A 24,167-nucleotide genomic window follows, 5' to 3' on the forward strand; every position below is an offset into this window, starting at 1 on the left:
GTATCTGCTCACCGTAAATCACCATCAGATCTAGCTGATAGACCGACAATGTGTCGGAGGCGGCGATTGAGAGGGCCCTCTGGGTTGCTGAGTAGTGATTCCAGCGTCGCTCGGGAATAATGCTTTGTTCCATTGGCGATAGGGGCAGAGCGAGACGCAATGCTGCGCACGCTCGATGGATGGTCCAGTTGTTTCCGGTAAGAGCCTGGAATAAAAATAGGGTATCGAAAATGTAATAGGTGGCCTGCCGCTTAGGTATTGTACCCGTGCAGCCCTCCGTCAAGAATCCACTGCTCGTTGTCGTCATTATCATCTTGCACGCGCCTCCATGTCTGCGTTCGCTCTGTTCGCTCTGCCCGCTCCGCTTGGCTTGCGGCTTTACCATCCGGCGCACGCCAGACAGGACGCATTAGCCCTCCAGCCGCGAGGAGCGGATTCCGGCTGAACGCATGTCCACCACTTGACGGTTCTGCCGAACCCCCTTCCGCCGCATCATAAGGATCAGGCTCACTTGGCTCCGGTGTTGGCTCCGCCGCAGCAGACTGATACACGCGTCGCACCTTGCCGCCCTTGATATCCAAGCTCATCACCGTCTTCTTCTTCTCCCACTCCGGACGAGCTTTGTCTTCCATCTCGCGCTGGATGCGCTGCTGTTTTTTCAGCGCCAGTGCTCGCTGCGCTGGACTCATCCATAACGTTGAGGCGACGTTCGGTGTCTCGAAATCGGCTGCTTCATCAACGACTTTTGTCCGACGAGCATTCTGCGCTTGGAATTGAAGTAGTCTGTCGCGGTGTGCCTTGGCGGCATCGAGTTTGCTCGGCGACGAAGATCCGGAAACAGGTCGGGGACCGCCATCGTGATGAACGCCCTCATTATGTGCCCGCATCTTCTCCTGTCCGCGCTCGGCGCGTAGTTCACGGATCATGCTTTGCACTTCCTCTGCGGAGAGAAGCGGGGTGCCACAGTAGGAACAGGGTTGCAAACCCTCCAGTGAGCAAATGATTTTCCCGCAATTGAGACAATTCGGCGCGGGATCAAACAACGGGTGGATTGTGGCGTAGCAGCTGCATTTCCGCCTCTCCGCGTCCCGCGTCGGATTTGTGGACAACTCTAACGCGGCGATGGCGGCAGTAAGGTCGGAGATGTTGTTCGTAGTGAGCGAACCACCACCCTTGGACGGACTGGCCGAGCCTCCCTGTCGGGCGGGCTTGCCCGCCTTCGAGCGTACATTCGGCAGCATGTCGGAGAGCACGGGTCCAGAGGCCGAGGGCGGTGCCTTCATTGCCGGCATGGGCGATTGAACGCGAGAAGAGGAAGTGGACGAGCCGCGTGATGAGGATCCCGTAGCAAACACTGGTTTGAGATGTGAGGATGACATGTAGTCCTCCTCCTGCTCGGCCTTCTTGTACCCTCCGCCCACATCGCCGTAGTTGTCCGGTCGGCGCGGCGGACCGGCACTGTGCAGTGGTGCCTTCTTCTTTTTGGTCCGTGTTTCGGTATGTGTGGGTTCGCTTCGTGAAGAGGAGTCCCGGCGGGCGTTGAACGAGGCGATGAACTCTAGGGCGGCGGGGGAGTCGCCCAGAAGGTTTTTCAGGTGGTCGGCGCTGGCATCCTTGGACAGACTGGCAGCATAGTCGATGATCTGCACGAGTGACTCTTCGTCCAGGGGGAGGAGTTGGGAGAGCCGGGGAGTGGCCCAGGCAGTGAGGGACATGTTGTTGGGGAGGTGAAAGTGGAAGAGAAAGGAAGTGTTCGTGCGGGAAGTATGTAGTTTCACCTCACCGCCAGCAGGAGCTATGGAGATGATCGCTTCTATACTGTACTAATCCCATCAAGATGAGGGGAGCTAAGGGATTAAAATAATAATACAGAATACGATGAAATTGTGGCCGCCAGAAATGGTGTGTGGACTCGGGGAATTGCAAATTCAACGAGAAGATGGGGAAAGATAGGATTGATTCTCTTCAAGTACTTCCATTGTGCATACCAACAGCCTGAAGGAAGCTTTGAGGTGTGTCAGCTCCAAAAAAATGCTCTGTGAACCATTCGCCTTTCCTACTTGCGTCAACCGCGCGAGATAGCATCGCCTTTTCGTATTCTGCCACAGCGGGTTCCAGGTTATCAATCCCATGCTTGATGATCTGTCTGGCCAACTCAAGACTATCGTTTAAGGCACTGTTAACACCATCTCCAGTGGGTACGCTAGAAGAGGTAAATTGTCAGCAGGATAAGGTCATTCATGATAGTCATCTTACGTTAAATGCGCGGCATCACCGAGCAGTGTCACTCCGAGGGTATGTGTCCAGGGAACGGACTTCTCTGGCGTGAAGTACAATGGCCAAGAGCGGAAACTCCGGTTGCTGGACTTGATCAACTCGGTAAGCCCTGGATCCCATTCGGCAAACTCATCTTGTAGCAACGATTGCCATAAATCGGATGGTTCATGAAGAACTGCGGATCCCAGTGAAGTCCAGTTCTCGGAGAGTTTCATGCCCACGGCGAGGTGGTAGGACCCATCGCCTAGGTAATGCAAAAATATCTGCCGGCCTTTGCTCATGGCCAGGAAATTGCCATTTTCAACCATAGAAGCCACTGAGGAGTAATTTGGGCTGTCCGGTTCGATGAACGAAGTAAAGAAGTGAGTCCCGGCATACTGTGGTTTACCAGATGTAACCTGCGCAGTTTGATCAGCCACAGCAAATATAAACAAAGTAATTTGAGCTTACTAGGTTCCTAACTTTGGACCAAGCGCCGTCCGCGCCTACGACGAGGCGAAATCCAGATTCAACCTGACCGTCTGTACGATGGACTGAAACTGACCCATCGTCCTCTTTCTGCACATGCTGTATTTTGCAACCCCAGATAATTCTGCTAGCCGGAATAGAGTTGAGGAGAAGTTTTCGCAGATCTTTGCGATCGATCTCTGGCTTTTCTGTATCGTCATCTCCGGGAATGTGCGCATGAACACTGCCTTGTGCGTCGACAATCCTCGTTGGCACGTCATAGCGGGCAATTGACTGGAATTTTTCCAACAAGCCAGCCTCTTTCAAAGCCACCTGCCCCGAGTCTTTATGAATATCAAGGGTGCCACTGCTCGAATACTCATCGGCCCATGTTGCCGACTCATCTCGTTCAAATATAACATAGGCGATACTAGCAAGTTCGAGCAATCGTGCAAAAGCGAGACCAGAAGGACCGGCTCCAATTATGGCAATGGGTGCTTGCGACGGAATCATGATAAAGAGCTGTGAGGGGGTTGTTGATGAATGAAGAATTTACTCGGTCAAGTCTACGAGGATTTTTTATATGTACCTGTCATCTAGGGGCCACCGCAGTGGTAACCATAATTTCCGAGAGCCAAATATTCGTTTGTGTTAATTTCATGCCGAGGATTTCTTCAAATGCTTGCTGCAAGGGAAGTTACGGTTCGGAGGTTGATCGGAGGTTACTGGCCTGATATCTATCGCCTCTGTAACCTCCGAACTCCGCTAACTTCCGACCCTCTACAACTAGGCCTTTCACAACATCCAAACCCCTCAGAATGGCGCCGAATGATGACAACAGAATCGAAAAATATGCATGTGACTGTTGCAGATCGAGCAAGGTAATCCTACACCATTGAATGCTTTGAGACCACCGCTTCTGACGATGACGCAGGTCGCTTGCTCCCGGGAGAGCGCTGGATGCCAACGCTGTAGGAAGACCGGCGACAAATGCGCCTACTCGCGTTCTGGAGTAATTCGTCGAAGGAGGAAACGCAAGAATGGGACAGCTGACAGCAGCCCACTCAACTTGGACGCCGCTATCAACTGCACTTCTATTACTCCTGAAAACAACTTCAGTAGTGATGGTGTACAATGTCATCTAGCGGACGATATTGAAGCAACTCGCAAGCGGCTGCGCGACCTCGACACCCCGGAGCAGCAGACCTCTCTTGACGCGCTTTCCCATCTATCCAAAACCTGCGTGAGTACAGGTGTTCAGCATGAAGTTTCAAAGCGTGACACGGCGGCCAAAGATTTTTTTCTGTTCGAAGAACATGCAACAGAATGGGCTGAAGGTAAGAACCTCTTGATTTGGACCCTGTGACCCAAGTTTCTGATGACCCTTCCTCGCAGTCTTTGAAAACGCTCTTCAGAAAAGCGGACCATTGATGAGCACGCCGCCTCCGGACGTAATGGATCATCTCAGAGCAGCTCGTCCGCATAAAGTGCGTGAGAGAGCTTGGCTAGTCATGTATTACAGTATCATTCTCAACACAGTGGCGTCTACATCGCTCAAGGAAAGGCTTCAGCGCAATCTCTGGCTTGCTCTCAGCGACGTGGGCGTTTTGCTTGAACCCAGCGAAGCCAACATCAACGCATTAGTACTAGTATTGAGCCAGGCGTCAGAGTTTACAGGGCCGTCGCTATGCTGGATGCTCGCAACGAGCGCCTGCAGAATGCTGCAGGCGCTGGGAGTGAATCAACGCCGTCTCGATCCACAGACTCGTGAGCGGCGCCTGATAAGATTCTGGCATCTGAACCTGCTTGATAAAGGACTCGCTATCATCTTTGGCAGAACTCCAACGTTCCATCGAGAGATGGTGAGAGAGATTGGGCTCCCGTCGTTGGAACAGATCCAGCCCTCTAGAGCTCATCACACCTCAACCGGGGCATCTATGATCTTTGGAGCGCACTACATGTATCAGAAAATTCTACTTTCGCATCTGATGGATCAGATCTGGCACTGCCTCTACGGAGAAGCAAAACCAAATGACCCCAGCATCGAAGCGGCCAGCAAGGATTTGATTTCTTGGTATGAACAAGCAAGAAAGGTATGCAGTGCTTCCATGACGGGGAATAGTTAATGACCTTATTTGGTTCAATGAATCTTAATAGATTCTTGATGCTGCCGCGCTATCAGAGAAACCTTTCTGTGACGCTCAAAACGCAAGATCGATAGATGTCGCTCTTCGCACCATCGAGTTCCATTTCCTCCACCTTACTATCCTGCTTGCCCGATCTTCGGCCTACATGCAGGCACAATGCTTGGACGCTTCGAAGCGAATGCTCCACCTACTCCAAGACATGGCCCCCGAATCCAAAGAACCCCATCACCCAATCATCTGGCAGCTAGTATGTTGTCCATTTACCCCTTTATTAATTCTGTTTTGCGACATCCTTTCCAATAGCAAGCGTAATTTGGAAGAAAACAAGGAAGCATTGGCTGCTATGGAGCATCTTCCAAGATATCTGAAGGAATTAAGCCCACGGAACTCCCTTGCAGCAAGCTTAGAGGGCATTGCAAATGTCTTCGTGCAGCACGCGAGATCCGTGCTATGTCGCCAGGATCCTGCAGGCGCAAATGCCGCCGTTGTAGCAGCACAGAGCTCAACATTGCCACTGGGAAGTTTACCATATGACAGGCCATTTGACGTGGATATGCTTCATTCGAATTCGCTTTTCAGCAATACTGCCTCAGTTATGCCAACTACAGGACAGCTCGAAATTGGCAATTTTGATATCGAACTCAATAATGATCTGGCAATATTTACAAACAGCCTCGACGATGATGGAATGTTTGACTGGCTGAACTGGGATAGTCAAGCACAAAAATCCGAGTACGCAGCATAGGCGGATCCCTTCGTCGTGTACACTAAGAGGAAGAATACAATGCTGCCGGATTTGGTGCGACATATAAAACTAGGCGGTTATTACGAATGAGGATAAATTGATTTGAGGGTTGTCTCGTAGTGTGTCCGATAACGATCATGCTTTATATCCAGACTATTTGGGTTGGAAAATAAAATGCGGGGTCCACCGTAGTCTCGAAAAACACACAGCTAGCGGCTGAACAACTCACTCAATAACAATAAACCATTCCTTACTCGCCATGCAGCCCTTCAAAATCGACCTTCCTCACAGCCACGTCTCTGGCCGTTTTTCTATCCCTAAGAATCGCGCCTCCAGCAAGTTCGTGCCTCTGCTTGTTTGCCTCCACGGCGGCAGCTATAATTCGGAATACTTCGATGCCAGCCCCGAGTACTCAATTACCGCGGTCACAGAGGCCCTGGGCATCCCCGTCGTATCTATAGACCGCCCAGGCTACGGGGAGAGCGACCCTTTCCCGTCTCCTTTCCCTAGCGACGGGCCTCGCAAAGATGACACATTCTCGCACCTGCAAGGCTCGTACCTCGACACCTGGGTACTCCCCGCCGTATGGGAGAAATTTGGAGAACAGTCGGGCGCGACAGCGGTTGTCCTTCTGGCACACTCCATCGGCGCCATGATGGCCATCAGCGCTGCTGGTCAACACAATGGCCAATACCCCTTGGCCGGATTGATCACATCGGGAATTGGTGCGGAGCTAAATCTGGAAATCAGTGCCAAGTTTGTGGATCTGGTTGGTTCGACCGAGCAAACCCACATGAAATTCGATCCGGTCATCAAGGACGCCTCAATGCTCCAGCTGCCAGCCAGGAAGGTGACCGATCCTCAAGTGGCTCAATTCTCTGAGCGGCTCAATAACCCGACTCCTGTTCATGAACTGATTGACATAAACACGACTTGGCTTGATTTATGGCATCGGTACTCGCATGCGGTCAAGGTCCCGGTCATGTATGGGATCAGCGAATTTGACGGACTCTGGATCTCCACGCAGGAGGCTGTCGACAAATACCGTGACGCGTTTCCGGCGAGCCCGCGAGTAGAATGCGGGATTGTGCCGATGGCACCGCATTATATCGAATTGAGTCTGCAGGGCAGAGGGTGGCTGACCAGGTGTTGCGGGTTTGCGATGGAATCTGCCGGCTGGGCTTATCTGGATGACCGCGGACCAGTTCCTGCACCAAGGTAATGTTGTAGAAATGCAGTTTCATCTCACTAGTCTACTATTTACAACCTACCAGGTAGATATGTGTGGGAGTGTACAATCCACGTGACGGACCAGTTTACTCCGGCCAGTCCCCTCTCCATTTCACCTCCCAAACCACCATGGAGGAATTGCCCGGCTCGCGTGATGTCTTCGGGCAACTGCCCCGACTAAAGGGATACACCCATCTTGCTTTGTGCTTCCCCTATCCCGACACAAAGCCCCGAGAAATAGCCGTCGAATCCCTGCAAGAGGCCTGTCAGCGATTAACAATAGCTTTGCCTTGGCTAGCGGGCAGAGTCGTCAACCTCGGCGCCGGTACTGGATGTTCTGGTATTTTCACCATCTGTTTATGCACCGAAACCGAAGCCATCCTCAAAGTCCAGGATCGGTCTGATGTGTGTCCGTCCTACGATGATATCCGTACCAACGGGACGAGCGATATGCTGGATTGTTCGCTGCTATCAGCCGAGACTACCCTGCCAGACAGCTACGAGGATGAGTCTGCGCCTGTCCTGACTCTAACAGCTACATGGGTCAAAAATGGCATCATACTAGACTGTGCTGCCCAGCATAATATCTTCGACATGGGCGGCATCGATCAATTCTTTCGGCTTCTGGCCACATCCCTTCAAAACGGAGATCTTCCACAACCTGCTATCGAGATCAACAACCGGGACCGCAGGTCTATATTCCCTCCTCTAGGCCAGGACGAGATCAAGTATGACCATACCGCAATGCGCTGTCCATCTGCTCTGAATAAACCATTGAGGCTCCCACTGCCGCCAGGCCCTCGTCCGGCGTTTCATCACTTTCGCTTCAGCGCAACAAATCTCGGGTTAATAGCAAGGAATTGTAATACGCCATCAATGGACGATGCACTAAGTGCCTTTGTGTGGAAACGTCTCAGCGCAGTCCGCCTCCATCTCTATAACAAGCCAGACGCTGTAACCGGGTTCTCCCGCGCAGTGGATTGCAGACGCACCTTGGGTGTCCCGGCAGAGTACATGGGACAACTAGCTGTGAAAACGTTTTCGACAATGACTCTCCGCAATATTGAGGGATCATCACTTGATATAGTGGCAGCACACCTCCGGAAAGACCTTCAAAAGATCCGAGACCAAAACTTCCTGCGCAGTTTGGCAACACTCATCGACTCAGAGTCCGATAAAAGTACATTTAACTTTGTCCAGGACTTTAATCCGGAGACTTGGATCAATGCGTCTTCATGGGTGGGCGTCAATGCCTACGCTCTGGAATTTGGTCTCCTGGGCAAGCCGGCGGTTGTTCGACGGCCAACCTCCAAACCCGTCCAAAGCCTTCTGTACTTCTTGCCACAGACGCAACAGGGCGACATTGACGTTTTGCTCTGTCTGACTGATGAAGAGATAGTGATGCTGAAAAAGGATGAGGAGTGGTCGAAGTATGCACGGTATATTGGTTGAAAATAATGAACATCTAGAAGACATCTGGCTGAGCATGTCTACCTTGCTCGCTCAAGTTGAACAAAAATAAGCAATAAACAAACCCCAAAGTAAAAGCGTGATTACAGGCCCTTCCAGTTGACAATCACAAGCGACTTCGTCCCGCCACCTCTGCTCTCAGAAACAGGCGCCCAATCCTTCAAAGTGCAGACCACCTCGAAGTTATTCTTCTCGAAGACTCTGAGACTGCCTTTATTCTCAACAAAGGCACAACTCTTGAGTAGGTGGATATTCATGCGTGGCACACCCCAGTCCTGCAGAACCGTTCTCATGGCAAGAGTCATGATTCCCCTACCGTGGTGAGAAGGAGAAAGGAAATCTGCAACGGATCATCAGTAACTAACAAAATCATCATACCTCCCAAACGAAGTCTAAACTACATACCTCCGATCGACCAAACAATCCTCCTATCCCCAGCAGATAACTCATTATTCAACCGCTGCGCCTCAGCCCTCTTCTCCGTGCCATACCCCTCTTCATAGAAGGAATACCGATCCATGCCAATATCCCCGATCAAGACATCCTTCAGCGGATCTCCCGTCTCGGGACCCTGTTCCGTGACTTCGCGGATAACAGTGAAGGGACAGGAATCAAAGAACGGTTTTTCCGTGTCCGGATTCTCGAATTCCGCACGCACGGCGCTGACGACTGGTTCTCCATCGTCACATTTCCTCTTCACCCATTCCTCTCCGTGTTCGGGGAGATATGGGTAGGGAGGACCCTCAAGATTCAGGTAGATTGTGGGTTCATTGAGAAGCCGGACTTGTGCGGCGACTGTCTCTTCTAGTTGGCTCAGTCGGTGGGGGGTGATGATGATGTTGGATAAGGGTGTCGGTAAGCGCAGGTAGGGCTCTTTTGTGTGCGTGTTGTAGTGGACAGGCATTTTAGCTGGCTGATTTGTCCAGTAGTGACGGCTGGCAGTATTATTTGGAGTGGCTTTCAGGGGGAATTTGGGGGTTTTCCCTTTTTCGAGATGGATAGAGAGTCATCTCGGCTCGACTTACCCGTGAGTCACTACTCTCAGCCCCGAGCAAGCCAACACGGAGTATAAAGTGAGACCTTCCAAAATTAGACTCACAGGGAGATATGAGATACTACGTTGCACTCCCTATCCTGGTTGCTTTCTTTATTCTGATTGTGTTTCTTCAAAACAGGCAGCCCGACATGACTCAATCTACCTCTCGACGGTTAACGAGCCAAACACTGGTCAAAATGTAAACTCGGCAAAGCCCCAAAGACGAAATAAAACAGCATTCTACACGTCTTGAAGTGTATGATATACCTAGAAGTATTGTACAACCCGCCCCGATCATCTATGCAAAATCCCATCCGCCCAAACGCCATCAACTAAATCCATGAGACACAAAAGACAAAAAGACCAACAGAAAGAAAGAAGAAGAACAAACGCCAATTACACCCGAAAGATCAACATTAGACGTCGAGTATGTCTGCATTCTCGCTCTTAGAATCGTCGTCATTGTCCTCGACCGTGAACGAGTTCTTGAGCTTGCTGGGACCCGGTTTGGCGGTAGCGTTCTTCTTGGGCCCGTTCGGCTTTTTCTTCTTGGTCGGGCTGGGACTTCCGTCCTCATCATCTGCCGCATGCGCGCGTTTTGATGCCGAGGAGGTTGGGCTGCTGGCGCCGCTGCCCGCTCCCGCACTGCTGTCGGTTGGGGTCTGGTTGCGCGCACTACCTCGTCCGGAGATATTCATGCACCGGTCCATGTGCTGCGCCAGACGACTGATCACAAAATAGCGCGGGCAAATAGGACACTTGTTGGTTGGCACCGTGGGGATCGTATCGTCTTCTTTCTTCTTTTTCGGGTTCGGCATCACTGAGAACAGTTTCCCGTGCACGTCGTGACCGGGCACCGTGACCAACGGCTGATTCTGACAGTATCTAGCGGGTTGATCGGGTGGCGGGACCGCATTGGACCCGGTTGGCGGGTATAGCAGGCGTGGTAGGCGACACTCCGGACAAATGATCTGTTTTGTGGTGTGCAGCGGATTGCCCTTCAAAAAGACCTTGCCCCTATCAAATACGGCCCCCTCCGTCTCCAATTGTATGTCCGCCATGTTCTTCTGCTCAACAACATCTTCCTTCTTCGGGTCTACTATCGTCTCGTCCGACTCGTCAACCGTCGCCTCCGCTTTCTGACGCGCAACGGTCACAGCGGAGCGCATCCGCGCAATCTTCTCCTCGCGGTGGACTTTAGAAACCAGGTCGTGGATGATATTGTGGAAGGTCTCGTTCAGGATATCGGTCGACTGGATGAAGACAGAAATTAGAGCTAGCCCGCCACCAGCGCAGTAAAAAAACAAACATACCACTTTGGCGATCGTTCCAGCAGGATAGATCGGCTTGCCGCCACCGGCGCCCTTGGAGTCTGTCATTTCACAGAGTCCTTCTGCAAAGCCCGAACGTCAGAACTCGATTTTGCCCCCTTTCCGTCCAGTACCAACCTCGGTTGTCCGTTCCTGCGGCAAAAGGCTGTGTCTGCCCGCGACACAGTCAAGCCGCCTCGCACCCGGGCGGTCCAGTCGATTCAAGATGGCGGTACCTAAGTCTCCATATACTGACGGCAAAGACAGGTCTGCGAAGGGTCCGGGTGCCCGTCGGCGCAAGCAAAAATGAGGCTCCGAGTGGGTCGGGCAAGGCGCAAGGTAACAAACATAGGAAAAAGAAGGGAAAGACAATCGGTAGGAAGTTTCCAGGCCTATTCGGAGAGTGTCAGTGAATGTCGGGGGTGGATGAATCGGAGCCCTGAACGGGAGCCGCGCAAATCACGAGCCTGAAGTCCCGAAATATTATCGATGCGCCAATCCCGGATAGACAACGACTCAATCGGGCATGGCAGAGGAGATAACTCACGGGGAATGCCTGGTCGGTGACGGTGCCGGGGGGGAGGAACAAGTGCTGGGGCGAAGACTGGACGTGAAGTTGTCCGAGTCAAGTCGGTCCGGCGGTCTCGCTGTCGTTTCTTATCTTATCACCAACTCCGCATTCAATAATCCTCTTCCACCTCCCCTTCCCTACTTCCGTACCTCCTGCCCATGGCCTACCAGTTCTTCGCTAAGCAGTCCCGGTCGTCCTCCTCGCCTGCATCGCCTCCGCCAGGTGCCGGCAGAGCGACGACCAGGCCTCCCATCCACCCGCCGCCTCTCCACCCGCCTCAATCGGCTGTCGCGGCGGCATCCAAGCCAAAGACACCTGCACAGGAGCAGTCCTTCCAGCCATATCCACATTCGATTCCCTCTGGCTACGTGACTCCTCATCCGCATATTACGGTCGAGACTATTCGAACTGCACATATCCCTTCCCTGACACGGATTACGGGTCTGCTACTTCCAATCCGCTACCCCAACTCCTTCTATACGGCCACGATCACAGACCCCGTTATTGCGTCTCTGTCGCGCGTCGCCATTTACCATGACCATCCTGTCGTGGCAGCTCCAGCATCCACGCCTGCATCGGTAGCCCTTGGGTCTGGTGCGTCAGCGGGGACAGACAAGGTGATCGGCGGGATCCGCTGCCGCCTGGAGAGAGTGTCTCCGTCGACCGAAGAGCCGACTCAACAGCCGACAAACCTCTACATCCAGACTCTGCACCTCCTCTCCCCATACCGGGGACACGGTGTGGCTGCTTCGCTGTTAAATTCACTGCTTTTCGCTTCGCCGCCAGATTCGGAAGGCAAATATAGAGTCTCGGAGCTGGTGAAGCATTACAACATCCGCAGCGTGACTGCCCATGTCCACGAGGCGAACGAGGAAGGACTGAACTGGTACATTGCGCGGGGGTTTCAAGTCGAATCCGCTGTAGTCGAGGGATACTATCGCCGGTTGCAGCCGTCTGGAGCGAGAATCGTCCGGTTAGCTGTACAGTGGACCGAAGAAGATGAGCATACGTCTGCAACAGGTGGTGATACACGCAACACTGCATCTCCTCATGGCCCAGATGATGAAGATTGGGAGAAGGTTGAGGCTGAGGATGGTGACGAAGGTGATCATGGCGTGGAGCCATTAAACGAGTCCCGGGTTTTGGACAGGGAAGATTCGGGTTCGAGGAAGAGGAAGGCAGAGGAGAATGAGCACCAGTCGGGCTCGCGACGTTGATTGCTTTGCATTGCGTTTTGTGTTACCTTGGATACCCTTTTCGAGAATCATTGCTTTGCTTTTGGAGTTATACTGGTTTTCGATGCATAGCTATGTGACCTTCCATTGACTTGAAAAGTCTACACTAGATAGATCAATGGAGCTGCTCCACAATTGAATAGATCGTTTATGACATTCAGAACCTCAAATCCTGAAACTCAGAGGGTATAATATATATCGAACAGCAAGAAAAGCGAATGCATCCCAACAACAAGAACGAAGAGATTATATAGACAAGATGCAATCGCAAGAAATCAAATATTATAGTTTTCCGCATGCAAGAAGATTTCATCCTTGGATGAACCAGCCAACACCTTCAGCTGCAGCTTAGCCACCGTGTTAGCCACCTCGACTCGCATACTGGGCGGTCCACAGACAAACACGCAGGCGCGACGACCAAAGCTGTTCGAGAATTCGTTCAGCATCTCTGGGATGTTGGGCCGGAAGTAATCTGTCCGCCAATTTTCTCGTCTTTGGGATGGTTGGAGATAGGCGAAGCGCGGTGGTGTTCTCTGAGGTGAGGGCTGTGCTGGCGGTGCAGCGTGGGGTGACGGCTGGGCTGCGAAGCCAAAGTCAAAGGGAACTTGGGATCCGTTGTTGGCACTTGGGGGAATGTATCCCGGTGAAGATAGTTGAGGCTCGGGTTGGGCGTAGTATGGCTGTGGAATTGCAGGCTGCTGAAACTGCTGGAACTGAGCTTGTTGGAACGGCGAATGTTGAAACTGCGATTGTTGAAATTGCGACTGTTGAAACTGCGCTTGTTGGAACTGCGCTAGTTGAATCTGAGCATCTTGGAACTGTGGTTGCTGGAAGTATTGCCTACTAGAAGCAATGTGGGAAGGCATGTACGCATTAGGCAGCGCAGCGAGACCATCCTCATTCTCGCGCCGCAGTTCCTTCTCTCTCTCAGCATCGCCGCCAGCTTCTTCACGGATATACGCCGAGTTGCGCTTATCGATACCCTGCAGCATGTCATAGATTTTCTCCTGGACGAGATCACGGCTGGCCCGATTGTCCTTGATGTTTGTCAGAAAGAAATGGCAGTTGACGATGTTCGGCGGTGCGTAGTCCCGACAGATGCGCAGTTCTTCCTGAAACCATTCCATCGTTTCGGGGGTCTTCAATGCCCAAACGACCCGTACAGACTTGGTCACCGCTTTACCGTCACGAATCTTCTTTATAAGATCCAGAAGCTGACTGGCAATAGCTGTGATCCCGCTGCCACCGGCGAAAAAGATCACATCGTCAAACGCGGCCATTTCGCGCTGCATGCCGCCGTATGGCCCCTCCAGAAGCGCGGTATAGGTCTTGTATGGGTTCCCAGTTAATGCCTTTCGGAAAACCTTGCGGGTGAAGCCGTGGAACGGACGGAAAACTAATGTCATGTCGCGGTATTTCTCGCCATACGCAGACGGAAAGTCATCGCTGCAGAGCGACGCGATAGTGAACGGGTGACTTTCCATAAACGCGATGCCTGGCATGCGCAGGTAAACGTACTGACCAGGTCGCCAGCGTAGCCTTGTTGGAATGGTGACCTTGATGGCATTCTGTGGCAGAAGCGTCAGGGCCGACTCCTCACCGATCATGAACGATTTCGTATGGAACGGATTTGACCAGTTCAGGCAAAAAAGCCGGATTATGTATGACACAACCCAGATGGCGATGGTGATCCACAGATAGGCCCATGAATTGAGGAAATTCATGGTATGCCAGAAGAGCATGGCCACGAAGATGAACGACACCGGGATGTGGATGACGATGAAAAGTTCGTACAGTTTGTGGCGCAGGAAAGGAAGCGAATGAACACACAGCACCACCAAGGGCACCAGCGCCGCAACACCTGTCCCATAAATATAAATGTTCGTACCAAAAAGCAGGCGGTAGTTGGTATAAGCGGTAGGGTTCTTCCAGACGGGAGTCACGTAGAACGGAACCGTGTGGACCAGACTGAGGAAGAGGCAGAGATACGCAGACCAGCGGTGCAATCCATTCAGCCGCTCAGCACTGAGGCCCGTGAGCATGCTGATGAAGTTCGCCTTGGTGGCGAGCGCAACAATCCACGGCACCATGGCCACTGCGAGCATGCCCGCCCGAATTGCCAGTGGGGGGGACCCGAGCTTGATTGACCAGAAGTACAATGGTTGTGGAAGAAAGCAGTAAAGTGTGACGAATACCAGCGCCGCCAGAATAATCACCGTTACAGCCAGCGAGGGAAAGACAAATTCCAGCTTCCCCATCCTGATCGTTGGGATCGGCCGGTAGAAGATCCATCGCGAGAGCGCAATAGCCTTATTCACCGGGACAATCTTCGAAATGAACGACTCTTCTCTTCTGGACACGGCCATTGGAGCAGCCTGCTGAGGGAAGAACTGGGCAGTGGAATTGTCCGTCGTAGCACTGGAGGGTGAATATCCATCCGAATTAGATTGTTGAAGCTGGGTAGCGGGCTGCGGGTTGCTTTCCCGGTACAAGGCAACGCGAATCTTGTCGCCCCAGATATGAAAGAATCGAATGGCAGTGGTGAAGGCCAGCAGCACGACTGCGAAGTAGACAAATCCAACACCATACTTCCACGATTTAGCCCACGGATCCCGATTCATTTCCCGCTGGTCGGCTGCGGTGATCGAGGCCGTGATGGGCACAAGGAGGCGCTTTGCGAGAGGAACGATTGAATTCATTTTGCAGATGATTTGGTGAAGGCCCAGCCCTCACAACAACTAGATGCTCGTCTTCTAGAGAGATCCCGTCAGCAGAAACTTGGAGTTGTTGTGCAGTGCGACTGACCGACCTTTCGATTAACTGGCGCTCCCTCCTTTGCTATAGCTGCACCAAGCTCATGGCCTCGTGGTCTGATCAACCGGAAAGTATACCGACTGGAGGTTGGAGAGACAGAAAGGAAAGAAGGAAGCGGAAGATTTGTGCTTGATGTACGGCAGGAAGCGGGGTCACACAGTGTGACGGGCATACACAAAAATAGAAGCCACGGCCTTGAGGCTGCATGGGCGAGTCGCTGAGCATCGAGTCGTTGCCAGTGATGCGTGACGGGTTAGCGCCCGCGAAACCAATCAGCATGGCGCCCTCGGTGATGGGGGTGACGGGGCCGCATTAGCGCCGAGCACTGAATAATCACTGAAGGAATCAATCACCCAACACAGTACTATGTAGGAAGTCCGGTCGGACATTTTAATCGAGAACGCTTCAGTGGATAACGGTCCAGTGGATGATGCTAGTTCGATCGCTGATGCATTCAGTACAGCTTATTGCCTAGGCAAGTTATTAGCTCCGAGCTGACGGTTGTAGCTCTAAAAATGGAAATCAAACACATGACCGCCGTTATTTAACTACCTCAACTAGGCATATTAAGAGGCATTGTGTTATTTGTATAACTGTTATACTAGCCCGCGAGTCGGATTTCCAACCACTAGGCGGTTGTAGGTCCTCCCCATCGTTATATTATATTTTTCTTCCATTCCCCAAATTCCACCACCACGGCGATGCCCAAAAAACCAGACGAAGCCGAGCGTCGCATTCAGGAGGTCTTACAAGCCTACCATAGCCGTGGAAAGTCTAAAACCTCAGTGGTCGTGTGGAATTTAGCGTTGGTTATCAGCGACTTTTACGACGCTTTCACGGTCGTACATCTCGTTCAGCCCGCTAGGGGTCAAGGACCGCTTTGGAAAAACCCGAAGAGTAAGCACTAATTAGTTAGAATAGAGCTGGTTCATCGTGCAAATGCTCCGCTAAGCGCCCAAGAGGTTGAGGCAATAGCAAATGGAATATCAGAGCGAGGTACTTCCGACCGACGCGTTACCAAAACGCCTCCCTATCGACTATAGCTATAATATCTAGGAAGTAATGGAAGAAGGGAGCATAGAAATCGAGCAATTACCGGCTTCTTACACCCCAACACTAGGTGACGGTAAATCGGGCGCCAAAACTGGCTACCTTGGACGCCATTTTCGGCGCCCTTTCTACTATGACCTTAGTCTCTAAAGTCGGTATTCTTCTACTGGGCAATACTTCTTTGGTAAACGTCATGTATGTCTCTCATTGCTTCATCGCGTGACTCGGCTGACCCTCCTATGTAGGTGCAACAAGGCCTTCACCAATCCTCAGATCAAAAGCTTTCGTCGCTTTCTCTCAGAAAAGTCGTTCGGGGACCGTGCGTATATTCGAAGCATCGGAGTCCTTGGTAAAGTTTCTCGTGCTTGGACAAGTCAGAGACGATCCTCACGAATTTCTCTTCAATAAAGACATCGGTCTTCTCAGACCAGAAGAACTGGCACGCATTCAGATTGAGGACAAACAAGCATTATCAATTTAACTCTCCATAGTTCCTAGGAAGCAGTGGAGGCTGGAAAAGTTGCAATGGGCAAAATGACGGATTTTCTCGGCAAGGATTCCGAAAACATAACACTAATATGACGAGAGACTCCTGATGTCGTGAATTTTAGAGAAAGTACTAGATGAAGCGTTACTCGTTGATACCTCCTAATGTTTCTGTTGTAATCGAATGTCCTTGTCAGCACTTAAAACTATTTTTCTGCTGTCGTATACGTAATAATCCATTTATTTCTAAAGCTCAGTAATAACTGCAATGAATGTCATGTTTGAATGTCCTCTCTTGTCCCATCTCTCTCATCCAGCTATCTAGAAACTGTCCACCCTGCTCCCATCCTTCACGCTGGCTTTGGCTCTCTGTTGACTGACTACACAAGTTTACTCTTTTTAGCCATGTCATGCCAATTCATAACTCCAGGTGGGGAAAATTATCGTACTAGGAATGTGAGGACCGCAGTCCAATACAGCATGATTTCAAGGATTCGGACGAGGGAGAGTTATCAAAGAGATGAAGCAAAAGTGTGCGGTCGGTAGATAACAACCACCAATCGCTGGTCTCTAAGTCCAGTATCCTAATATACAGGAGTCATGTCCCAAAGAGGATTAGTACAGCGTTTGCAGAATGCCTAGACATGCATAGTATCCAAGTAAATGATGAATGCCCTTGTCATCCAATTACGCGAGCGAAAGTGATGGTCCTGACAAGGAGGTCAGACTCATCGTAGAAATCTGATTCATACCTTTACAGGCATCGCTTATAGAGGTAGCCGCCTGGCTGAATTTAGTTATCTCGTTTCCGAACTCTCTCTAAATATATTACGGTTTAGTAGAGGGCTTCTATTCAAGATCCGAGTTAAGCTAATACAGCTAATTTGCTATTCAAGTCTGCGACGGTGCTTTCATAAAAGGTAGAGGCTTGGACTACTTAGCCAAGTTCGGCTAACGCCTGCCCGCAGATTTTGCTCCGTAATTTTTGTAAATGGGACGGAGCTGAGGCGACGTTGGCGACAGTGGCGGTGTGAGTGATTGAGATGAGATGAGTTTGGTGAGGTACATGGTGTTAGGTGCAGGTGTTTGGGAGCTGATGAATGTTAAGTGGTATTGTAGCGAATATGTGAAGAGTCCTATTACATGATATGAGAAGTAGGGGAATCGCAGCGCGTCTTCCTCTCAGCACTTGTAATCTCCTCTTATGCCTCAAATCTATTTATATCCAATACTGCTACCATAATACAAACTCTAAATAACTCTTTAGACCACTGCGCAAGGCTGAGCCTCCTGGGCTGTACCATTTCTGGCTGCAGGGGAAGCTTGTAAGCAATAGCGGGATCTATTTTAGGGGCCTCTAATTAAGCTGGAAATGAAGCTCTTACTTCGTTGAGTCTAGCAGTTAGGCTACAGAATGTCTCGTATCCGGAGCGATAAATTGTCCAGCCTTGAACGCGAGGCTGAACTTTAGCCCCTTACAAGGTGGCGAGTCCTCATAGCCTCCACCCGCTTTTGATGTGAGGATTGACGGGCCCCCTTGGCATCTTACGCGTTAGACTAGTGGGTTTCGGACTAGGGTTTCGGATTTGATCCGTGAGAGTATGGTGATATATCTGATATCGAAAATCGCTGTATTGTACGTAAAACGAGCGTATAAAAGGAGCGTGGACGAAGGTTGCCTGCGATGAGGAGGAACGGAAGAGGGAGGGGATTGTGCTAGACTAGTTTGGACGCTTCGTCTGTATGCTACTCAAAACATCTCAATTGTTTAGTGATCTTTTTCCCATATTTGGATTTCTAATGAAATATAGGATTTTAAACTTAAATTTGATGAGTACACCGAGGTAGCCGGATATGCTAAAGTTGGCCTTGGGATGTCCTGCAAGGAAAACGATGATATGGATATTTTTGTGTAGATCCGTAAGGCCGACAAGCAGGGAAAGGTTATGACCCACATGAACTTTCCGGTCCCCGACTGGGAGAGCGACCTAGATGTTATTCTATATTAGTATTTTGTGTCGGGATTCCAGCATGGTGGATCCATGGATAAAAGTATTGTACAGCACTAAACTACTTTTGATTTTTGACATTCTTGGCATTGTACGTTCATTCCGCTTACTATGCGTTCTATATTATAAAAGGGATAGCTAGATTATATACAGAATGCCAGACTTCTTCTATCTTAAGATTTTCAACTACATTCAGGAATTACTAGTGTAATTCGTGGTGGATCACATACACCGCCTAGATTCAACATTTTGGTCCACAAGGCTTCCTACGGGTGTCCCACTCAGTACCCCGTGACGCTTCTATGTCAAGCTCCGATGGGCGGGAGGTCTTTCATCGGCATGACCGCTAACAGAAAATCCTACTAGGAAAGATTGTCCGAGTGGAAATCATACTATGGCTAATGGGTATGGTCTTAGGGAAAGGCGAAGGAATCATGTTACGCATTTCCGGGTAAGACATGGGTGGATCTTCGAGTTGACCCAGACAGTTATTTTATTTACAAACTTCGGCATACGTACCTAACTGACAAGGCACTGTGTATAATTTTCGCCCGTGTTGGTGGCGAGCAAATAATGACCAATGTTTTGAGCCAGCACACCTGTATGACATCATTATGTAATCGTCGTGCCTGCTGTGCTCTTTGCCACCGGGGCTGGCACAGTCCGCCCCAGGGCGACCCACAACAGTATATCATCGCCTCCCTCCACGTATCTGTTTTCTACCCTCATCCACGTTCACACCCTTTATCCTGCAAAATGGAAGACCCAACGAAGGCCTTAACGGAAAAGGAACTGAACGATATCAGAGCAAAAGTCGCGCCTCGGCAACCGCCTTCTCCGCCTCCCCTCACAGAAGAGGAGCTTCGGGGGTTTAAACGCAAAACTCAGGAGCGGTATGCGGCAAACCGCAAAACAGTCACCTGGGCCGTCTCTCCTATTTTTCTTTGGGAAATTCTTTCTATAGGAGGAATTGGTTATTTCGTGGTCTATGGAAGGGATCTTGGGTGGGGTTTGGAGAATATCAAAACTTCGCATGGCATTGCGTTGATGGGAGTGGTCTTGGCATTGCACGGATTGATTTCTTGGTGAGTCTGGCGGATCCTCTGGTATGTATCTATGGCTTATATATTGTAGGAGGCTGCTGCGCTACGATAATATTATTCTTTATGATTGGAGACCGCGTCTGAGTCGGACTTCGAAGCCAGGGAGTGGCTGAAGGCACTTGAATCCTCTTGATTTAAAAATGCGTGAACAAATATGGAGACTCGCTGTATCTATTTTTTTTTAAATAAAAAATTATTGTACTACCGTCCATCAATTCTACACTATGAATGGCCTTTCACCTCAAAAAAGTCCGCTTAGAGCCTCGAAATAACGTATATAACAGTATACACCCAAAAAAATACATCAGATCGCTCATTACACTAATCCAAGAGTCATGCGAACGGCCGGTACGTAGGCAGCTACTGCACTCTCCCTTCAAGACTCCATTGCACTTGGTCAAGAGTCGTTCCGACGGCCCACATGCGGTAGTTGTCCGCATTTTCAGTCGGATCTTTTCCTTCGTAACTGACCGCAGCAACAGCATCCCAGTCATATGCCTTTTGCCCTCCAACCTTCTTGCCGCCAACTTCTCTCTGTCCAACAATGGTGTCTCCGACTGTTGGCAAGCAGTTAGAATTCGTGAAGCATGTACTTGGATTTGGGTTGAAGCAACTTACTAACGCGGTTAGAAGTGTAGTGCATTAATTCATGCAGCAGGTAGGCTCCAGCGATTCTCGCAGAGTCGTCGATGCTACTACCTGGGCTGAGACTGCTTTGGCTGTTGATTGCGTCCTGAACGGAGTTCAATCCGAGAACCCCATCGCAAAGCATGATAACATTATTGCCGTTCATCCATGTCTCGGCCAGCTGGGGATTTGGTTTGCAAATATTGTCCTCGGCGGATGTGCTGCCCTCATCGTTGATTATGATCATGCCTTGTTGCGACCGCATCTTAGTATCTTGCCCACTCTTATCTTTCATGTAAGACGAGAAGTAATTGGACATCCAAAACCCAGGGTGATTATTTGCTAGAAGGAGGTCAACACTCGAGATTCGACGGACGACTAATAATAGACACATACGATCCAGGCCCCAGAATTCGGATATCAGCTGATCCGCATCCGTGACATAACCCCAATCTTTCCGTTTGGTAACCCACAGCCAGTCCGTGTCGCCGCAGACTGCCTTGGCATCACCAGGAGATGTACTTTTCAACATTGTCTGGACTTTTTGTAGGTTGCCTGAAATATGTGTCAGCTCCAGTCCATCTTACCAGTAGATCTTCCAATCCACTTACTCATGGCGGTGGTCAAATAGTTCATTCCCTGGGTAATGGTATGCTTTCCACCCATAAACCCAAATTTCGATGGATTCCAATCAATTCCCCACACGGTTTGGGCCATCTCAAGGCGGTCCACATTCTTCTTGGAGTTCGAGATACCATTTGTTGCCGTCAAGGTCTGGAGGGCCGCAATTGCGTTGTTGCACAGCGTCAGGGCGTCCGTGGTCACTGAGTCCATATCGTATGAGGCGCAAGACCCAGGCTTTGAAGCCGGAATTGACTGAAAGACTTGATTGAAAGAGCTCGTCTCAGCAGCAGCCACTGTGGCAACACTGCCAATAAGAGGCAGGAGCCCCAGCGCAACAACGGCCGACTGTGTCTTGAAAAGCATCGTGAGAAATTGGGTATTCTTTCTTCTCGCACAGAAATTGTTCGGCTGTGCTGGCAGAAATGGGGGATCAAGGAATACTATATGAGCATTGTTTCTTATTATATCCCGCTAGGCGCTTTGTGTCAGCGTCGCCCCCAAATAGACTAATTAATTATAACCCGATCTACCCCTGTTTTTGCCGTAGCAGAAGAGAACATGTGGAGACTTGAATGGGTTTTCTGACGGATCTGCAGTTTGGCCCCGAAGGAATCTTTCGCAAGGCTTTGCGTGTTTCATGTCTCTAGCAAGGCTACCACCGGACTACTAAGTTGAAGGATTCAAGGAGCTGAAAATCTCAGTGCCGGTCCCAATTTCTTTTTTTGGGGCGGGGGCGGTTTGCGAATTTTTTCGCAAGGCTTTGCATGTTTCATGTCTCTAGTAAGGTTGGAGGTTTCAAGGAGCTGAAAATCCCAGTGCCGTCCCAATCTATTTTTTGGGGGGCGGGGGCGGGACGACTATTGCCACTAATTTTGGTTTGATATCATCCTCAAAGGATCTACTACTACTAAAATAAATTCAACATAATATGTAAGACCAGTCGCTATCTCCTGGTGGGGAATACGAAGAAAACATATATATATCTAATATACATATTCCTGCCAGTTCCCTGTCCATTCTAGCCCCAAATTTCTTCAGGCACCATGGTTGCTTTAAAGCAGTCATTGCTCTTGGCTCTTCAGCTTCTACGCATTGGGTTAGCCACTACTACCGGCTCTCCTCAGTGCTCTGCTGGTCCCTCGCTCACAGGAGTGCAGTCCTCGTGTCATGCCTCTACACGCATTAGTGGGCAGGTCATTGAAGAAGTGACTTATACTTTCACACCTGCAATGTCCTCCACTAGGGGTAACACCCATACTTTCAGCTCTCAGTGCTCTGCTGGTCCTTCTCTCACAGGAGTGCAGTCCTCGTGTCATGCCTCTACACGCATTAATGGCCAGGCCATTGAAGAAGTGACTTATACTTTCACACATGCAACGTCCCCCCATACTTTCAGCTCCAGGCCTCGGCAGTCAAGCAGCAGTATCAATTTGCCCACGACAAAGTCAAGCTTGTCGACAACAGATTCGTCGGGGACAGGGTCGGCACCCAAGAACTCTGGAACTTCATCAGGGCAGAGTACTACTTCAAGTCATTCACTTCCGCCTTCACCTTCTCCAGGCCAACCCAGCTCATTGCAGCCTTCCGACCACCCAGGAACCACAACTGAGCCAAACCATACATCAGGCCAGCCTCGTCCATCATCAACGCCCTCTCAGCCCTTTGGTTCTGTCACAAGCAGCACTCATGGGTCAACCCATACGCCTCAGACAACATACTCGGTGGTTTCAAGTGGTAGTATCACTATTACGCCCGAATACTCATCGACCGACTATCCTGCATATGCTAGCCTCACTGGCACCATCACTACAACTACAACCGATAGCGGGGGCCACATTGTCCCTCTAGTGGTTGGGCCCCTCGGAAGAGGCTGGAAATGTATCCTCTTTTGTGGAGGAGGAGGCGGTGGCAGTTCAGGAGGAGGAGGATCAGGCCCTGATATCCCTGTTCCTAATCCTCCAACCCTCCCTGATCCCACTCCGGATGATCCAAATGCCCCGGGCGATCCAAACGATCCCAACGACCCATCAAATACACCAGACCCGTCTGAATCACCATCTGAGACCGCAAGCAGCGAGTCAACGAGTTCGCCCACCAGCTCGCCCACCAGCTCGCCTACAAGCTCGCCTACAAGCTCGCCTACAAGCTCGCCTACCAGCTCGCCTACCAGCTCGCCCACCAGCTCGCCCACGAGTTCACCATCAACCACACCAAGAACCAGCTCGAGCACATCAGGAACCAGCTCTAGCGCATCAAGAACCAGCTATAGCACATCAAGAATCACCTCTAGCATCGCAAGCACCATGTCACCGCCTGCAGGAGTCTTATTTTCTGGGCTTAGGGATGTTCTTAGTCAGCCACCCCTCGCGCCTGGACTGGAGGCACAGCTTTCCAAGAACTGGGCCTCGGAGAGCAAGAGTGATCTGGCTTCTCAACCCTTGTCCAGTAGCCGTGGCCATTCTTCTCGGACACGAACTCAATCCTCGCCCCCGGGTTCTACCCCAAGTTCTACGCCAAGTACTACGCCAGGTACTACGCCAGGTTCTACGCCAGTATCAACGCCTCTTCAACCGTCAACCGTCACACCGGAGCCCTCAACCGCGGTGCCGCCTCCGTCCACCACCACAGCTTCCCCGTCTAGCTCATCACTTTCACTGCCCTCTGGCTGTCCTCCAGCCGATGCTCCAGTGTGCCAGACAAGTGACGGAAGTCCCGATATTGATGACTGCTCGGCTTTCGGCATCGGCGGGTCTTTCAACGCCGTCAGCACTCCGTGTGCCCAGCCCTACGGTTCTGGCTGCCAGACGGTCTCCTCGAACAACTCTTGCAATCTGGTTCTCTGCCAAGATGATGATTACGGCTATAGCTACTGTGAGCCGTTGCCTTGCGTGGAGTACTACATCCAACAGTTGATCAATACTTGCGGAAGCAATGGCAAGGTTGGAGGATATGTCCATGTTAACAATGGAGGTAACTATGTCAACGT

The 24,167-nt window shown here is 50.8% G+C and overlaps 11 protein-coding genes across 11 annotated transcripts; 5 read left to right on the top strand and 6 right to left on the bottom strand.

Annotated features, from left to right (window-relative positions):
• Positions 1-251: 251 nt before the first annotated feature.
• On the bottom strand, positions 252-1,715 carry PFLUO_LOCUS3308 (uncharacterized protein; the record flags this gene model as incomplete). The annotated part of the gene is made up of 1 exon (XM_073780540.1): positions 252-1,715. The coding sequence occupies one exon, from the start codon at positions 1,713-1,715 to the stop codon at positions 252-254; it is 1,464 nt and encodes a 487-aa protein (XP_073637385.1).
• Positions 1,716-1,965: 250 nt separating this feature from the next.
• Positions 1,966-3,237, bottom strand: PFLUO_LOCUS3309 (uncharacterized protein; the record flags this gene model as incomplete). The annotated part of the gene is made up of 3 exons (XM_073780541.1): positions 1,966-2,203; positions 2,257-2,675; positions 2,728-3,237. 3 exons carry the CDS (start codon positions 3,235-3,237, stop codon positions 1,966-1,968), a joined length of 1,167 nt encoding a protein of 388 aa, XP_073637386.1.
• Positions 3,238-3,649: 412 nt separating this feature from the next.
• On the top strand, positions 3,650-5,616 carry PFLUO_LOCUS3310 (uncharacterized protein; the record flags this gene model as incomplete). The annotated part of the gene is made up of 4 exons (XM_073780542.1): positions 3,650-4,061; positions 4,120-4,817; positions 4,882-5,118; positions 5,179-5,616. 4 exons carry the CDS (start codon positions 3,650-3,652, stop codon positions 5,614-5,616), a joined length of 1,785 nt encoding a protein of 594 aa, XP_073637387.1.
• Positions 5,617-5,875: 259 nt separating this feature from the next.
• Positions 5,876-6,838, top strand: PFLUO_LOCUS3311 (uncharacterized protein; the record flags this gene model as incomplete). Its single annotated transcript, XM_073780543.1, has 1 exon — positions 5,876-6,838. One exon carries the CDS (start codon positions 5,876-5,878, stop codon positions 6,836-6,838), a length of 963 nt encoding a protein of 320 aa, XP_073637388.1.
• Positions 6,839-6,975: 137 nt separating this feature from the next.
• On the top strand, positions 6,976-8,298 carry PFLUO_LOCUS3312 (uncharacterized protein; the record flags this gene model as incomplete). Its single annotated transcript, XM_073780545.1, has 1 exon — positions 6,976-8,298. One exon carries the CDS (start codon positions 6,976-6,978, stop codon positions 8,296-8,298), a length of 1,323 nt encoding a protein of 440 aa, XP_073637389.1.
• Positions 8,299-8,399: 101 nt separating this feature from the next.
• Positions 8,400-9,220, bottom strand: PFLUO_LOCUS3313 (uncharacterized protein; the record flags this gene model as incomplete). Its single annotated transcript, XM_073780546.1, has 2 exons — positions 8,400-8,656; positions 8,722-9,220. The coding sequence occupies 2 exons, from the start codon at positions 9,218-9,220 to the stop codon at positions 8,400-8,402; spliced, it is 756 nt and encodes a 251-aa protein (XP_073637390.1).
• Positions 9,221-9,768: 548 nt separating this feature from the next.
• On the bottom strand, positions 9,769-10,731 carry PFLUO_LOCUS3314 (uncharacterized protein; the record flags this gene model as incomplete). The annotated part of the gene is made up of 2 exons (XM_073780547.1): positions 9,769-10,605; positions 10,666-10,731. The coding sequence occupies 2 exons, from the start codon at positions 10,729-10,731 to the stop codon at positions 9,769-9,771; spliced, it is 903 nt and encodes a 300-aa protein (XP_073637391.1).
• A 660-nt stretch (positions 10,732-11,391) lies between these two features.
• PFLUO_LOCUS3315 (uncharacterized protein) lies at positions 11,392-12,450 on the top strand (the record flags this gene model as incomplete). The annotated part of the gene is made up of 1 exon (XM_073780548.1): positions 11,392-12,450. The coding sequence occupies one exon, from the start codon at positions 11,392-11,394 to the stop codon at positions 12,448-12,450; it is 1,059 nt and encodes a 352-aa protein (XP_073637392.1).
• A 293-nt stretch (positions 12,451-12,743) lies between these two features.
• On the bottom strand, positions 12,744-15,167 carry PFLUO_LOCUS3316 (uncharacterized protein; the record flags this gene model as incomplete). The annotated part of the gene is made up of 1 exon (XM_073780549.1): positions 12,744-15,167. The coding sequence occupies one exon, from the start codon at positions 15,165-15,167 to the stop codon at positions 12,744-12,746; it is 2,424 nt and encodes an 807-aa protein (XP_073637393.1).
• A 5,123-nt stretch (positions 15,168-20,290) lies between these two features.
• Positions 20,291-21,544, bottom strand: PFLUO_LOCUS3317 (uncharacterized protein; the record flags this gene model as incomplete). Its single annotated transcript, XM_073780550.1, has 4 exons — positions 20,291-20,487; positions 20,549-20,899; positions 20,954-21,112; positions 21,169-21,544. 4 exons carry the CDS (start codon positions 21,542-21,544, stop codon positions 20,291-20,293), a joined length of 1,083 nt encoding a protein of 360 aa, XP_073637394.1.
• An 866-nt stretch (positions 21,545-22,410) lies between these two features.
• Positions 22,411-23,429, top strand: PFLUO_LOCUS3318 (uncharacterized protein; the record flags this gene model as incomplete). The annotated part of the gene is made up of 3 exons (XM_073780551.1): positions 22,411-22,533; positions 22,584-22,661; positions 23,253-23,429. The coding sequence occupies 3 exons, from the start codon at positions 22,411-22,413 to the stop codon at positions 23,427-23,429; spliced, it is 378 nt and encodes a 125-aa protein (XP_073637395.1).
• Between the last annotated feature and the right edge of the window lie 738 nt (positions 23,430-24,167).

This window comes from Penicillium psychrofluorescens (assembly GCF_964197705.1).
Source record: "Penicillium psychrofluorescens genome assembly, chromosome: 2".
NCBI classification, from domain to species: Eukaryota; Fungi; Ascomycota; class Eurotiomycetes; order Eurotiales; family Aspergillaceae; genus Penicillium; species Penicillium psychrofluorescens.